The sequence below is a fragment of the Mustela nigripes genome, chromosome 8 (assembly GCF_022355385.1).
Source record: "Mustela nigripes isolate SB6536 chromosome 8, MUSNIG.SB6536, whole genome shotgun sequence".
Taxonomy (NCBI): domain Eukaryota; kingdom Metazoa; phylum Chordata; class Mammalia; order Carnivora; family Mustelidae; genus Mustela; species Mustela nigripes.
Window position 1 is genome coordinate 15539216 of NC_081564.1, and position 14447 is coordinate 15553662.

General features: G+C 39.1%; 1 protein-coding gene across 5 annotated transcripts in view; it reads left to right on the forward strand.

Annotated features, from left to right (window-relative positions):
- The first annotated feature begins 12 nt into the window (after positions 1–12).
- The window catches only part of BICDL1 (BICD family like cargo adaptor 1), a 100801-nt gene continuing 86366 nt past the window's right edge, over positions 13–14447 (forward strand). For all 5 annotated transcript variants that reach the window (XR_009405897.1, XM_059408557.1, XM_059408559.1 and 2 more), the window contains exons 1-2: positions 13–482; positions 8504–8719. Coding sequence is in view for 4 of the 5 variants with exons in the window: in XM_059408557.1 (XP_059264540.1) it covers positions 54–482; positions 8504–8719 (645 nt within the window). In the remaining variant the exon portion in view is untranslated. The remainder of the gene's footprint in view (positions 483–8503; positions 8720–14447) is intronic.

Sequence of the window (14447 nt, forward strand, 5' to 3'; positions counted from 1 at the left end):
GCCTGGCGCGCGCCGGCCGGGCCGCACCGCTGCGGGCTCCGCGCGCGCGGGCCATGTCCGCCTTCTGCCTGGGCTTGGCCGGCCGCGCTTCAGCACCCGCCGAGCCGGACAGCGCCTGCTGCATGGAGCTGCCCGCCGCGGCCGCGGACGCAGTCGGGAGTCCAGCCGCCGCCGCCCTCATCTCCTTCCCGGGGGGCCCCGGGGAGCTGGAACTGGCGTTAGAGGAGGAGCTGGCGCTGCTGGCGGCCGGCGAAAGGCCGTCCGACCCCGGGGAGCATTCTCAGGCCGAGGTCGGGCCTCCGGCCGAGGGGTCCGGACTGCAGCCGCCACCCGCCCAGGATCCCGAGCTGCTGTCGGTAATCCGGCAAAAGGAGAAGGATCTGGTGTTGGCTGCCCGGCTGGGCAAGGCGTTGCTCGAGAGGAACCAGGACATGAGCCGGCAGTACGAGCAGATGCACAAGGAGCTGACAGACAAGCTGGAGGTGAGGACGTCCCTCGTGGGATGGGTGGGAAGCAGGGAGAGCCCTCCCGGCAGCTTCGGGAGCCACTCACCCACCCCACTCCTTCCTTGCTCACGCTACCTCAACAGAAAATCACCTGAGGGCAGGGGTAGGCTAGAGGGTTTTCAGTTATCACACCAGGGCAACATTGAATCCATCTGACTTCAGCAAACGGGTCCATGCACAGCCCCAGCCCCGCTGTGGGCCATTCTATATATGTACTGTACACTACATCTAAAATAGAGCTTACAGTATGACTAATTTATACAGTGCTGAGGTGATGTCTGCACACAGAGAAATGAGGAAGTCGGGAAGCATTTAAAATATGCTCCAGGTTTTCAGAGTAGTTAATCTCTAATCAGGGTGTTAGTCTAAAGCCTTCCAGTTTTGGCGTTAAGGCCTCCAGATGCCCTTGTCTTAACTTCCTGGCAGCTCAGAGTTGTGGGAAACAAGTGCCCCTAAAGGAGCTTTATATAGCCTTCAAATACTCAGGGATTAGGAAATGTGGTTCCATTGCAGAAATCAGGCAAGCCTGGGCTCAGCATGTGACCGTTGGTAGTGGATTTAATTTGGACCTCGGCATTTCTGTGTATTTTGTATTTAAACAGTATTCTGTGTTCCGGGCCTCATGCATGCAAAATTCCATGGCTAAATGCAACCTCCCAGAACCGTATTACTTTAACTGTTATAAATACCTCTTAAAGTGTCTGTAAGATTTCTGCTAGTTCTGGACCAAAGTCTTTCTCAGAGCTATGCCTGTTCTTTCCCATTATTGGAAAAGGGCCTTGAAAGTGGTATGGAATGCCAGCCTTTCTAAATTAAAGAGATTTGTTTTTAAAAGGAGGTGGGGGGCATCTCTGGCAGTGGAATTTTTGTCTGCCTGTGCCTTTACTGTTGTTTCCCAGTTCGGTCGCAACCAGTTCTTTTTATTCTTAGTTGTAAGAGAATAGTACAGTCCTGACTAAGGTCTGAAATTGACCCTAGTCTGTTTCCATATCTTTGCTACTGGTTGAACAGTCAGAATGTAAATTCAGAAACTTTTCAGTAATAAGATTTAAGTGTGTTTGTGGTCTAGCGACATATCAAAAGTAAATCAGGGGGAAAAAAGGAAACCAGTGAGTGCCCTGTAGTTCAGTTGGCCTGTTAACTAGGTCTGCCAGTCGATGAACCCCTGAGATATCTCTCTGAAAAGTGGTTTTGTGAAACCTATAAGTAGACTGCCAAAAAGCAATCCAATGAATTGAATTGTTTAATTTTCACTTGAAGTAGAGGTCTAGAAATAAAAGGGTGCTTTTTTGAAAATGGGATTTGGTTACATGACTGTATATAAGAATACTACTGTAGAGATTTATACTTGTGATCTGAAATTCCTTCAGTGAGGGACTTGATTGAAGAGACATCTAACTTGAAAGGAACAGATATCAGTCAGTTTGATTACTGATAGATTTCAGAGTAATCCTGAGTGTGCAATTACACACATCCTGGGTTCCATGTGGAGCCTTTGTACATTTCTTCAACGAAAGAAAAAGATTTTTAAATTGTGTAACAATAAAGATTCTGTTGTAAAAGAGTAAATTACCTTTAACTTTTTGCTATTGACCAGACAGTAACAAATCGTTTAAACCTCTTAAACTAGTTTATAAAATCTTCATTCCTCAACAGGTTACCATATGAACACTAGTATTAAAAATTTATTCTAATTTCTGGAGGTTGTGGTTGCACCACATTGTGAATGTACTTAACACTACTCAACTGTTCACTTACAAATGGTTATAATGGTAAAGTTTATGTTACGTATACTTTTTTAAAAATTTTTTTAAAGATTTTATTTATTTATTTGACAGATCACAAGTAGGCAGAGAGGCAGGCAAAGAGAGAGGGGGAAGCAGGCTCCCTGCTGAGCAGAGAACCGGATGCGGGGCTCAATCCCAAGACCCTGGGATCATGACCTGAGCGGAAGGCAGAGGCTTAAACCCACTGAGCCACCCAGGTGCCCCTAAAATGTTTATTTTTAAAAGCTAAATATTAATCATTACTGAGGATGAGTATTGGAGGGTTCAGTTATACTATTTCTTCGAGGTATGTTTGAAGATTATCATTAAGAATTTTTAGTTTTTTCAAGAAGTACATTAAAAAATATTTCATGAAGATACTGTCATTAGGTCCTTGTTTTAATTAGGTCCTTCTTTTAATTCTTGTTAATTGACCAAAACCTAATAGAGAAAGATTTCATTTGATACTTGCAAGTGAACTTTCCTCATAGTATATATTTTAAGCAGCCTAGATTTTAGAATGTCTGTTTAGACAAAATACTGTCTAAAGTTTAATACCACCACTCTGCTATATTTTCAATTACATATTTAAGAGTAGAGGACTTGCCCTTTAAAAAGCATTTGTAATTTTCCAGAAATTGTCAGTGGAGTCAAACATATTTTCCCACAGGTTGGTTTGAAAGATTAACACATGAGTGGACTCTGAGACAATGTTGGCTTGACTGTTAAATAATGAGATTGGTCTTGTTTTAGTCCCCTCTGTTCCTTACTACTTCAAAATTAGCACCTTTCTAACTTCAGGACCGATAAGCCATTGTCAAGACTTTTTTCCTACCTATTCATTAGTTAATATTGAATACCTTCCCAATTCTGTGTGCCAAACCTAAGACTTTGTTTTGTTATTTAAAACATAAAGTCTTAATTTTATACTGCTCTCTCATTTATTTTTTTAATAGATTTTTATTTATTTATTTGACAGACGGAGATCACAAGTAGGCAGAGAAGCAGGCAGAGAGAGAGGAGGAAGCAGGCTTCCTGCTGAGCAGAGGGGCTGAAATCCCAGGATCCTGGGACCCTGCAGGGCTGGATCCCAGGACCCTGGGATCATGACCTAAGCTAAAGGCAGAGGCTTTAACCCACTGTGCCCCCCAAGCGCCCGTGCTCTCTCATTTAAAGGCACAGTATTTAAAGTCTTTAATGTTTTAAAGGATAACAATTTTTTTAGCTGTATATCTCAGGTTAAAATGAGGATTAATTTGAAAGACTGGAAGATTTGGTCATCTTTTTCCGACCCTTAAATTGACTATATTGTATTTTATTCATTCACTGAATTGTGTTTTCATATGCTTAGAGTTCTAAATTGTTGTCTTTTTTTAAAGATTTTATTTCATTTATTCTTGGGCCGCCTTGGTGGCTCAGTCAGTTAAGCGTCTGCCTTCTGCTCGGGTCATAATACCAGGGATCAAGACCCACATCAGGCTCCTTGCTCCACAATGATCCTGCTTCTCTCTCTGCCTGCTGTTCCCTTCTCTCTCTGACAAATAAATATATAAAATCTTAAAAAAAAAAAAAAAAGATTTATTTATTTTAAAGAGAGAAAGGAGAGAGAGCAGGGTGGGGGGTGTGCAGAGGGAGCAAGAATGCTGAAGCAGACTCCCTGCTGAGCCAGAGCCAAATGTGGGGTTTAATCTAGGACCCTGAGATGATGACCTGAGCCAAAATCAGGAGTCAGCGGCTTAACTGACTGAGCCACCCAGGCGCCCCTTAAGATTTTATTTTTTAGGCAGTCTATGCCCACTCTGGGTCTCAAACTCACAACCCAAGACCAGGAGTCCCATACTTCACCAACTGAGCCAACCAGGCACCCCTAAAGTTATTTTTTTAAGATTTATTTATGTATTTTAGAGAGAATGGGGAGTGAGGGGGCACAGGCGAGGAAGAGAGAATCCCAAGCAGACTCCAGGCTGAACCTGGAGTTCTATGCAGGACTCCCATCATCTCAGACCCTAGTCAAAACCAAGACTCCCACACTTAACTGACTGCACCATCTAGGTGCCCCACTCCTAAAGTTATTTTTTAAACTGTATTTCTTCTGGAGGCACCTGGGTGGCTCAGTCTGTTAAGCACTGGACTCTTGATCTCATCTCAGGTCTTGATTTCTGGGTGGTGAGTTCAGGCCCTATGACTGGGCTCCTTGCTGGGGGTGGAGCCTACTTTAAAAAAAAGTCTGCATCTACAGTGAGCCCTTTTTCTTTTTCTTTTCTTTTTTTTAATTAAAAGATTTTATTTATTTAAGAGAGAGAGAGGTAGTGAGATAGAGCATAAGTAGGGAAGAGAGGGAGAAGCAGGCTCCCCGCTGAGCAGGGAGCCCAATGTGGGGGCTCGATTCCAGGACCGCTGGGATCATAACCTGAGCTGAAAGCAGAGGCTTAACCAACTGGGCCACCCAGGCACCTCTGCCCTTTTGCTTTTAAATCTTATATCCACTAAGTCCTTAGTTTTTTACCAAAATATGAACTAAGACAGTAACTTGCATTTATTTATATATTTTTTTCTTCAGAAATTAAATATTTAGTTTTCAAAAACATTTTTAACATCCCCTTTTTTCCTATTCTAGCTGAGTATGAATTTTCTCTTACTGCAAAGGTAGTATTTTCCTTCAACTACATTTTCTTCTCCCTTCCTTAGGCCAATTCTCATGATTTTAGTACAGTGTTTTTAAAAGGGCCAAACAAGTAAAGTGAAAATAATCACATAATGAGAGTCACTAGTAGATTTGGAGAGGCAATGCAGAGGTCCTTCCTTGTATTCAGTGCTTGGTCCACTTAAAAATTAGTACTTTTTCATTATATATCCTAGACTTAGGAGAATGGTGGTATTTTTTTTATTCTTTGCAGAAATCCAATTTCTGTAACAACCAATTTTAGATGGGCTAATGGTATTAACTTTCATTTTTTCAGGGGTTTCAATAAATTTTTATTTTTTTAAGAATGGTTTCAAGTTTATAGAAAACATAGAAAGATAGTACAGTAAGTTTCCATATGCCACAAACCCAGTTTCCCCTGTTATTAACATATTATGGTACACTTGCCATAATGAAAAAAATTAATACTGATACGTTGTTAACTAAACTCCTCAGTTTATTCAGATTTCCTTAGGCTTTACCTATTTTTTTTTCTTTTCCAGGATCCCATCCTGAATACATTGCATTTAGATTTTCTTAGTCTCCTCTTTGCTGTAACGTTTTCTTAGACTTTTCTTGTTTTCGATGACCTTGACAGTTTTGATCTTAACTTTCCTTCTTTTGTTTATTGAGGTATAGTTAATGCATAATGTAACATTATTAGTTTCAGGTATAGATACTAACTTTTAAAATAATGCATAACAAAATAAATATAACATTAAATGAATAACAGAACAACCCCTTACCTCCACATGTCCCAATATGCTGCCTAGAGTTTCCTGGTTAATTTCACTAAGTTGAAAATACAATTCTAGGAAACCTGTCTTTGAACAAAAGGCTAAATAATGTATGTTCATTAATAAGAAAGTCTTGATTGATTTTTTTCAGTGTTCAGGGAAACCTGAATTAGGACAGAATAGACTGATCAGCACCACCTGTCTCAAACCCTCCCCCAACTCCAAGTGGATTGGATTGTTTTAGTTGCTTGGTTGGGTTGTTCGCTAACAGCTGTTTGCTGAATATTTTTAAGTCTCTCTGTTCTTTTAGAACACAAGCCTAATTTATCTGGCCTCTCAGTAACACTGTGATTACTGAGTTCTTGCTGTTGCCTTCTGCTCGATCTTTTTCATTTTGGAAAAACTGAATAAAACCAAGTATCACAATTTTAGGATTGCAATTAGCATTTGTTTCTGCATTTCATCTTTCTGAAGTCTCTGCGGTGACTAAAACATTTTCATTTTTGGAGTTTGGCAATGTTGAGGGAAGCATAGAGCAGAAAGTTCTCATGCTGATGAGAAGTCCCTCCCTTGTCCTTCCTTTCCCTGCATGCTCCAAACAGAGGCTGTATAAAATATAACTATAATGTGACTTTTTCAACAAATACAGTAGAATGATTATATCCAAGTGAGTTATCTCCCAGAAGTGGTCGACCTGGGAGGCCATATATTGATTTCAATAAAAATTGCCTTTGCTAATGTGATCAGAATTTTCATTTCAGATCACTGGTTTTATCTTTTTGGCATATTATTTTGACTGCTCTGTGATGGCATGTTTTCATCTTTTGGGGATAAATTCGACTTTAAGAAACATCAGGTCATGGGACGCCTGGGTGGCTCAGTTGGTTAAGCAGCTGCCTTCAGCTCAGGTCATGATCCCAGTGTCCTGGGATCGAGTCCCACATCGGGCTCCTTGCTTGGCGGGGAGCCTGCTTCTCCCTCTGCCTCTGCCTGCCACTCTGTCGGCTTGTGCTCGCTCTCGCTCCTCTCTCTCTCTCTCTGACAAATAAATAAATAAATAAATAAGATCTTTAAAAAAAAAAAAAAAGAAAGAAACATCAGGTCATTTAGAGCAAAAGAGGAGAATAAAATGACAGGACGAAATGGAGTGATCTCTTTTCTAGACACATATTAGATGTGAAGTAACAGACTGATTTTCATTTTCATGTTTAGGTATACACTGGCCTTAAGGCTTTCCAAAAGAAGCAAAAAATATTCAAAGAGTAAGAACTTGGATAGAATAAGAGCATACCTTCCCAAGTAGAAAAGATAACTGACTACTCTGAAGAAGATTCATATGCTCATTTTAGCTTGTTGAAACAATCAATGCCTGATATCAACCTTCAGTGCTTCAGAATTTCCTGTAGAGCCAATATAGAGAGGCAGATAGATGCATGTCTAGGCTTCATCCCATTCTTGACAAATCACAGTCTTTGGGATTCAGGTCCAGGAGGGTATATTTACAACAATTATATCAGAGCTTTTCTGAGAACCCCCCAAATTGAGGACCATTGCTTTAATTTCTTTTTAATATACTCTGTGGGATACAGACTTCGCTTTCTTGTACATAGTATGCTTTTTAAGTAGAGCGTACTTGGCTCTGTAAAGAGACATCCATATTTGTCTCATAGAAACAAAAAGATACTCTTACTTCCTTCAAAAGAATCCTTTTTTTTTTTAAAGATTTATTTATTTATTTATTTGACAGAGAGAGATCACAAGCAGGCAGAGAGGCAGGCAGAGAGAGAGAGGAGGAAGCAGGCTCCCTGCTGAGCAGAGAGCCCAATGTGGGCCTCGATCCCAGGACCCTGAGATCATGACCTGAGCTAAAGGCAGCGGCTTAACCCACTGAGCCACCCAGGCGCCCAAAAGAATCCTTTTTTATTGAGCTGCTACTTCAAGCCATCTGTATTTTTACTGCATACCATTTGTCACACACAACTTTCTACTTTTACCAGTCTCTCCCACTAGAATGAAAGCTCTGTAAATGCAAGGACCCTGTCTGTTTTACTTTTTGTACTGTGTCCCCAGCACAGTGGCTGACCCATAGTAGGTAGTTAAGAATGAATGGATGGATCAGAAATAAATATGCAGGGCTAATAGGCCATGATTTAAAGCATATCTGAAGCTGAACTTGCTTGATATCAAAATATAATACCTTATATCACAACAAATACTTACTGAATTGTGATTTAGAGCACTAACGGAGTCCAATGACTTAAACACAAATCTCAGCTTTGCCTTTTACTAGTATTGACCTTGAGCTTGTTACTTGACCTCTTATCTTCTGTTACCTCATTTATAAGAAAAGGTGGTTAATCTGAAGGATCTCTGGAGTTCTTTCCATCTCTGAAAATTCCTTGATTCTAAGTGCCTGATATTATGCCAAGCATAATAGATGATTCTAAAAGAAGCCTTAAGGACTCTGTTAAGTTGTTTAAATGTATAGTTCACCAGTTAATTGGATGACTTGTTCAATTTCAACTGAACTCCTAAGTCCACAATCCATTCTCAAGAATGAGAATAAACTTAGTAATATTAAGCATTTTAAAGAGAAATGGCATTCTCTTTGTGAAACCAGAGCCATCCCTACTTTGCAAGAAAGGAATGTTTTTGTAGCTGTGAAATAGGCAACTTTTCCCTATTTGTGTCAGAGTGTTTTGTTGTGCTGACTGGCTGGGAAAAAGAAAAGTTAGGAAAGTGTGAGAAGAGAAAAAAGCAAAAGGCTGTGAATTTTGAACATTTTTTAAATCCTCTTCACTTCTCACCCAGCACTTAGAACAAGAGAAACACGAACTGCGAAGACGATTTGAGAACCGAGAAGGGGAATGGGAAGGGCGTGTGTCAGAGCTGGAGAGTGACGTGAGACAGCTTCAGGATGAGTTGGAGAGGCAGCAGGTTCATCTGCGGGAAGCAGATCGAGAAAAAACACGGGCCGTCCAGGAATTATCAGAACAGAACCAGAGGTTATTGGATCAACTCAGCAGGGTAAGTCACAAGTTAAGAATTTATGGTACAGAAATATTGAAAGTTGAAACCAGTGTAACGTCAGTTGTACATATGGTAAGAGGAGTTCTGATTTTTGTTGGCTTTTTGGCTGATAACAAGTTAAATATTTTTCACCTATAGAACTTTAACTGTGTGAACTGGGAGTCAGGAGCCAAACTCCCTTACCTGCCATTAGTCAGCTATAAGACTTTGACAAACACTTAACTTGGAAGTTTTTTATTTTTAAAATGGAAGAATTGTGCCTAATGATATCTGACATTCCAGAAAGCTCTAAAAGTCTATGATTCCTTACCTAGAGAAAGTCTGTCATGGGTAAAATTATGTTAATGCATTTAGTTCAAATATTAAATGGTACTATCCTTAAACTGAAAAGCTTAGGGAAAATTACAAGAGCTAAAGGTTTTCATTGATGTTACATTTGTGAACATACGTTTTTTCATATTATTTAAATGTGAAAGGAGGTATATGCATATCTATGTTTAAAACTTTTTCTTTTTATTTAATATTAAGTAAAAATTCTTTACTTGTATCTTTATAGGGTGGTGTCATGGAAGTATTAATTAAGTAACCAAGGTCAAGACTATGAAATTATTGCAAGGAAGGAGTTTGAGGGCTGAATAGGTAGAAATCTAATTTAAATATAGAACATACCTTTTTAACAAATGTAGGAATGTTATTAATGCCCTAGTCTTTAAATCCACCTACTTTTGAAAATTAAGAGCTGGATTTATAATGTACTTCAGTCCTTCTTATGTGTTGAAAATAAACTATTAACTCTTCAGTTATCAGAAGAAAAATGAACTTCTAGTCTGATTTTATCCCATAGGTCTGCTTAGTTCTTTGGAAAAGGCTTAGCTAGAGCAGCACATGGTAAATACTTGGCATTTCCACTAATTCAATGGGTAATACCCTGTGAAGTTACTTCATTAGTTTGTCATAGTTGCTTCTCCTGGGTACATTCTTGTCTCACTGGGAAGTGTGAGGTAAATGCTACCACTAGCGAAGGAAGAAGAGGTAGAGGGGAGAATGGAGGTGGGGAGGAGGGGAAGGGAGACAGGTAAGGAAGAAGGAAGGGAAAAAAGAGATGCCCAATAACTTGGAAAGTAGCTAGTTGCAGGAAATATGAACTTGTGCAAAAGGTGAGAATCCAGATGATAAGTAGAGCTAAAGATCTTGCCTGTGGGCTTCCCATCTAGGGATTAAATCATCATTTGATTGGCTGGAAGGGAAGAGTTGGACAGTTCCTCAAGAAGTCATTTCAAGGCCAGTTCAGTAGCAACATTTCTGACTCAATTCTGAAGACTTTTGCAACCACTGGGAAGGGATTTTGTAAGATTTTTTAGGTTTTGAGTCTTCATTCATTATTCATGAAAGATTAAACTAGCTGGATACACCTAGCCAGATTTATTTATTTGTTCAACAGCATTGACTTAATACTTATTCTGAGCAAGTGTTTCTTATGGATACCTATGCAAGGAATTCAGCAAACCAGAACAATTAAAGGGGAAATTATTTCTTGGGAGTAAGTTCATGTTACAAAATAATGTCAGCAGAAAAAACTCAACTCTGCTCTCTGATCTGGTGAAAGATAGGTAGCCAAGAGAGTTGAAGGGAGAAAGCAGATGTTAACATGACATGGCGAAAGAGCAGAGAACTTGGAATTTACATGCATGTTGAATCTTAACTCTGCTTCTCATTGACTAGACGACCTTGCTTGTGCCTCACTTTCCTTACTTATAAAATGAGAGTAAAAATCTGTACCTTATACAAATATTGTTGAGATGAAAGTAAGATAATTTGTTTATATTATGCTGCACTCTATGAAGGTAAGGATTTCAATGTTGATGGTTGTTTCAATAAAGCAGTACCTTTATAGTTGAGGTTCCTTTGCCTAATTTTTCTGTAGGAAATCCTGACAAGCTGTTCCCAAAAGGGTGTAGGGGGATATCATTTCCATTAGATCTAGATTCTTGTTATCCTTTCTGGCCTTGAATATAGGCCCTTGGTGAGTTTTTTTGCTTTTTCCCTTTCTCTTTTTAAGCAGGACAAGCCCCTGGGGTTTACATCAGCAGCCAGTTTAGATTGTATTTTAGCATTTTATTAACTGGGTACTCAGAAACTAGAGGAGTTGAGTACTTTGAAGTGAATTAAGATTTTCCTTGGACAAGATAACTAGGAGAGATGTAGTAGAAGACGAGGCTTTGTTATGATGTATATAACATGTCTTTATAAACATGAAACGTGTAATATCTAAGGTATAATACAATATTTCTGTGATGCTTCTGTTCCAAGGTTTTCTTAAGTTTATTTTTTTAGTAATCATACGCAATGCAGGGCTCAAACTCAAATCCCGAGATCAAGATCTACATGCTCTTCAGACTGAGCCTCCCAAGCACCCCCAAAGTATTTTTAAGTATATTTCTTTTGCCACCATGGCCTCCAAGTTTTTTGTTTTTTGTTTTTTTAAAAACAGCTCTATTGAGATATAACGCACATACCATAACATTTACTTTTTAAAGGTATAAAATTCACTTGATTTTAGTATATTTAGAGTTGTACAACCATCACCACTATTTAATTATAGAACATTTCACCCCCTGCCAAAGAATAAAATCCTATACCCATTAGTAGTCACTCTCTGTTCCTCCTAACCCCCTACCCCATGCCCTGACCCCTGATAACCACTCTGTTTCTATGGATTTGCCTGTTCTGGACATTTCATATAAATGAAATCATACATATGAGATTCTTTGTGACTGGCTTCTTTCCCTTTGCATGATGTTTCAAGGTTTATCTGCATTGTAGCATATATCAATATCTTATTTTTATGGCTGAAGAATATTCCATTCTATGGATATAACACATTCTACTTATTCATTAGTTGATGGACATTTGGGTTGTTTCCACTTTTTGACTATTATGAATAAGGTTACCATAAACATTCATGTACAAGTTTTTATGTGACCAGGGTTCTTTTTTAAAAAATATTTTATTTATTTCTTTGACACAGAGAAAGGGAGAATAGGTGGGGAGAGGAGGGCAGCAGAGGGAGAGCGAGAAGTAGGCTCCCCATGGTGCAGGGAGCTCCATGTAGGGCATGATCCCAGCGATCGCTGGGATCATGCCCTGAGCCAAAGGCTGACACACAGTTGACTGAGCCACCCAGGTGCCCAGACCAAGCTTCTTTTTAGTGTATGTATGTGTGTGTGTATATATATATGTGTATAACATATATGTATATATATCTCATGAGCTTCTGGATTCTTATCATGAAGGAAGAGATAGGTATTCAAATTTTATAGCTGGGAAAACTCGAGGGACAGAAAGACACATGGCTTGTTTAAGGCTTTTCTGAATTAAGACTTACAGTCCCTCTGCCTCAGTTTCACATTTCTGAGGCCACAGTTAAGGTCACAGGTTTTGGAGCCAGACAGCCCTGGGCCAAACACCAACTCTTCTGTTTACTAGCTGGGTGAACATGGGCAAGTTTTTTCACCTTTTTTAAGCTTAGTTTCCTCCTTTGTAAAATAGAAACAATTACTACTATTGCCTAATAGTGTTAGGAGGATTAAATGAGATAATAGATGTAAAACTCTGACCACAGTGCCTGGCATATTATTGAGCACTTATAGTAAGTGCTCAGTAAATGGTAGTCATGATTTATAATTATCATGTCTTCTTCACATAGAAGGGAATTCTGCATCTAGTCAAACACTGGAATTCTAACTTGAAGGCAGAAGAATCTGGAGTGTTCCCATTTTAATTACTGAAAATGTTTTGTGTTGCAGTTACATCTCTACTCAGAACTATTTGAGTAAAAACGATCCTTCTAGGAGTTGAGTCAGGTTCATTCTATGGCATCTCATATCCCCTGGACACTGCTTCATATACTCTGGGGATACCATTATTTCAGTTTATTTGTTCATTTGGACAAAACGCCCTCTAAATTCTCTTCTAGCTTCTAAGATTCTGTGAGTCTCATTTTTGTGCAACTCAGGCTGACATATTTGGAGAAAGTGTAGTTTACTTTCTGAGATAGAAAGTAATACCACGATGGCATTGACAGGGTTTAATGGGGGCATGTTAGACACTTAACATCCTACCTCAAAAGAGAAAGAATACAGTGGGCCTTGCTTTCAGGAAGTGAAGAGGAGAGACATGGGCCATGCTTGTCGCCTAAGAATATTTTAATGTAAACCTTAGAGGGGAGATTTTTTGAGAATCCTTCTGATACCTAATACAGTACTTTTCACTAGCATTACAGCAGAATCCTTCATTGCCCCCAGATGATTTTCTTCCCAATAGCAGTAGCAAAGATAACAGAGTGTTCTGATCAGTGTTAAAGTGTCCTAAAGTGATCATTCACTAATTTAACCTGCTACAGCTTATACCACAGTTCAGGCACTGTGGAAACTTCTTAGAGCTTGCATGTAGGACAACAAGTCAAAATAGTGATTTGAACAATGTAGAAATAGTCTGATTCATAAAAATAATGATATCAGTAATAAGTTTCTTTAGCCTTTTCAGCCTTCTGAAGCAGTTGACATAAGATATTTTCAAAATGAATCTCGGTAGTCTTAGAAACTTCAGTAAGAGATAAGTCATTTCCACAGGTTGTACTAATAAAACTGCTCACATGTCCTTGTTAAACACTAAGTTTAGACTTGAGCACTTGTTGACCAAAGCATAGGAAAAATGATTGATTTCATCTTAAAAAAAAAAGGAGGGGGAGGATTTAAAATTGCTTAGGGGCTACTGAAGTTTTCCTTCCCAGAAATACAGAGTTTTAGAATTTGTAGGAAGTGGCTAGGAAATTTCTTACACTTTTCCCCTGCAGTCTTATTCATGAAATATCATCTGTACCTTTTCTCCCCCTCCTTCCCTCACCCATAAACCTACCAACAGCAGAACCATATGCTTAATCGCAATCCCATTTTCTCTACAAGGGGTCAGGGCTTCAGACTGCAGGACTGAATATACCCCGTCTTAGTGACTGTTTATTATGTGCTGGGTTGTAATTTTTTAATAACTATATAGATTTTTGCATTTTCCATTTAAAAAGCCATGACAGACTGCCTGGGTGGCTCAGTCGGTTGAGCATCTGCCTTTGGGTCAGGTCAAGATCCCAGGGTTCTGGGATCAAGCCCCATGTTGGGCTCCCTGCTCCACAGGGAGTCTGCTTCTCCCTCTTCTTCTGCCCCTCCCCCTGCTGGTGCTTGCACGTGCTCTCTCTCTCTCTCTCTCTCTGATAAATAAATAAATAAATAAAATCTTTTTAAAAGATTACTTGAAGCACACAGAAAACTGCAGAGAATAATACAAATCCACCTTTGTAAAATGTTAACATTTTTGTCATATTCAAATTTTTTAAAGAGATAAAATGTAACTGATAACATTTGATGGTCCTGTGTCTTCTCCATTTTTCCATTTACTTTTCTTCCTATTCATGTGTTTATATCATACACACTCACACATGTGTGTGCATGCATATAAACATGTATTCCATTATGTATACTATATCCATTAACAATGTGTAATAATTTTTCCACACTTCAAGCATTTAATAAATGCCAGCATCGTATTCATATCATTCTATACCTCATTCTTTTGGCTCAAGGTTGTGTTTTAGGGATTGATCTATATTAATAAACACAGTTCCAGCTCATTTATTTTAGTCATTTATTATTTGATTGTGCAAATACAGTAC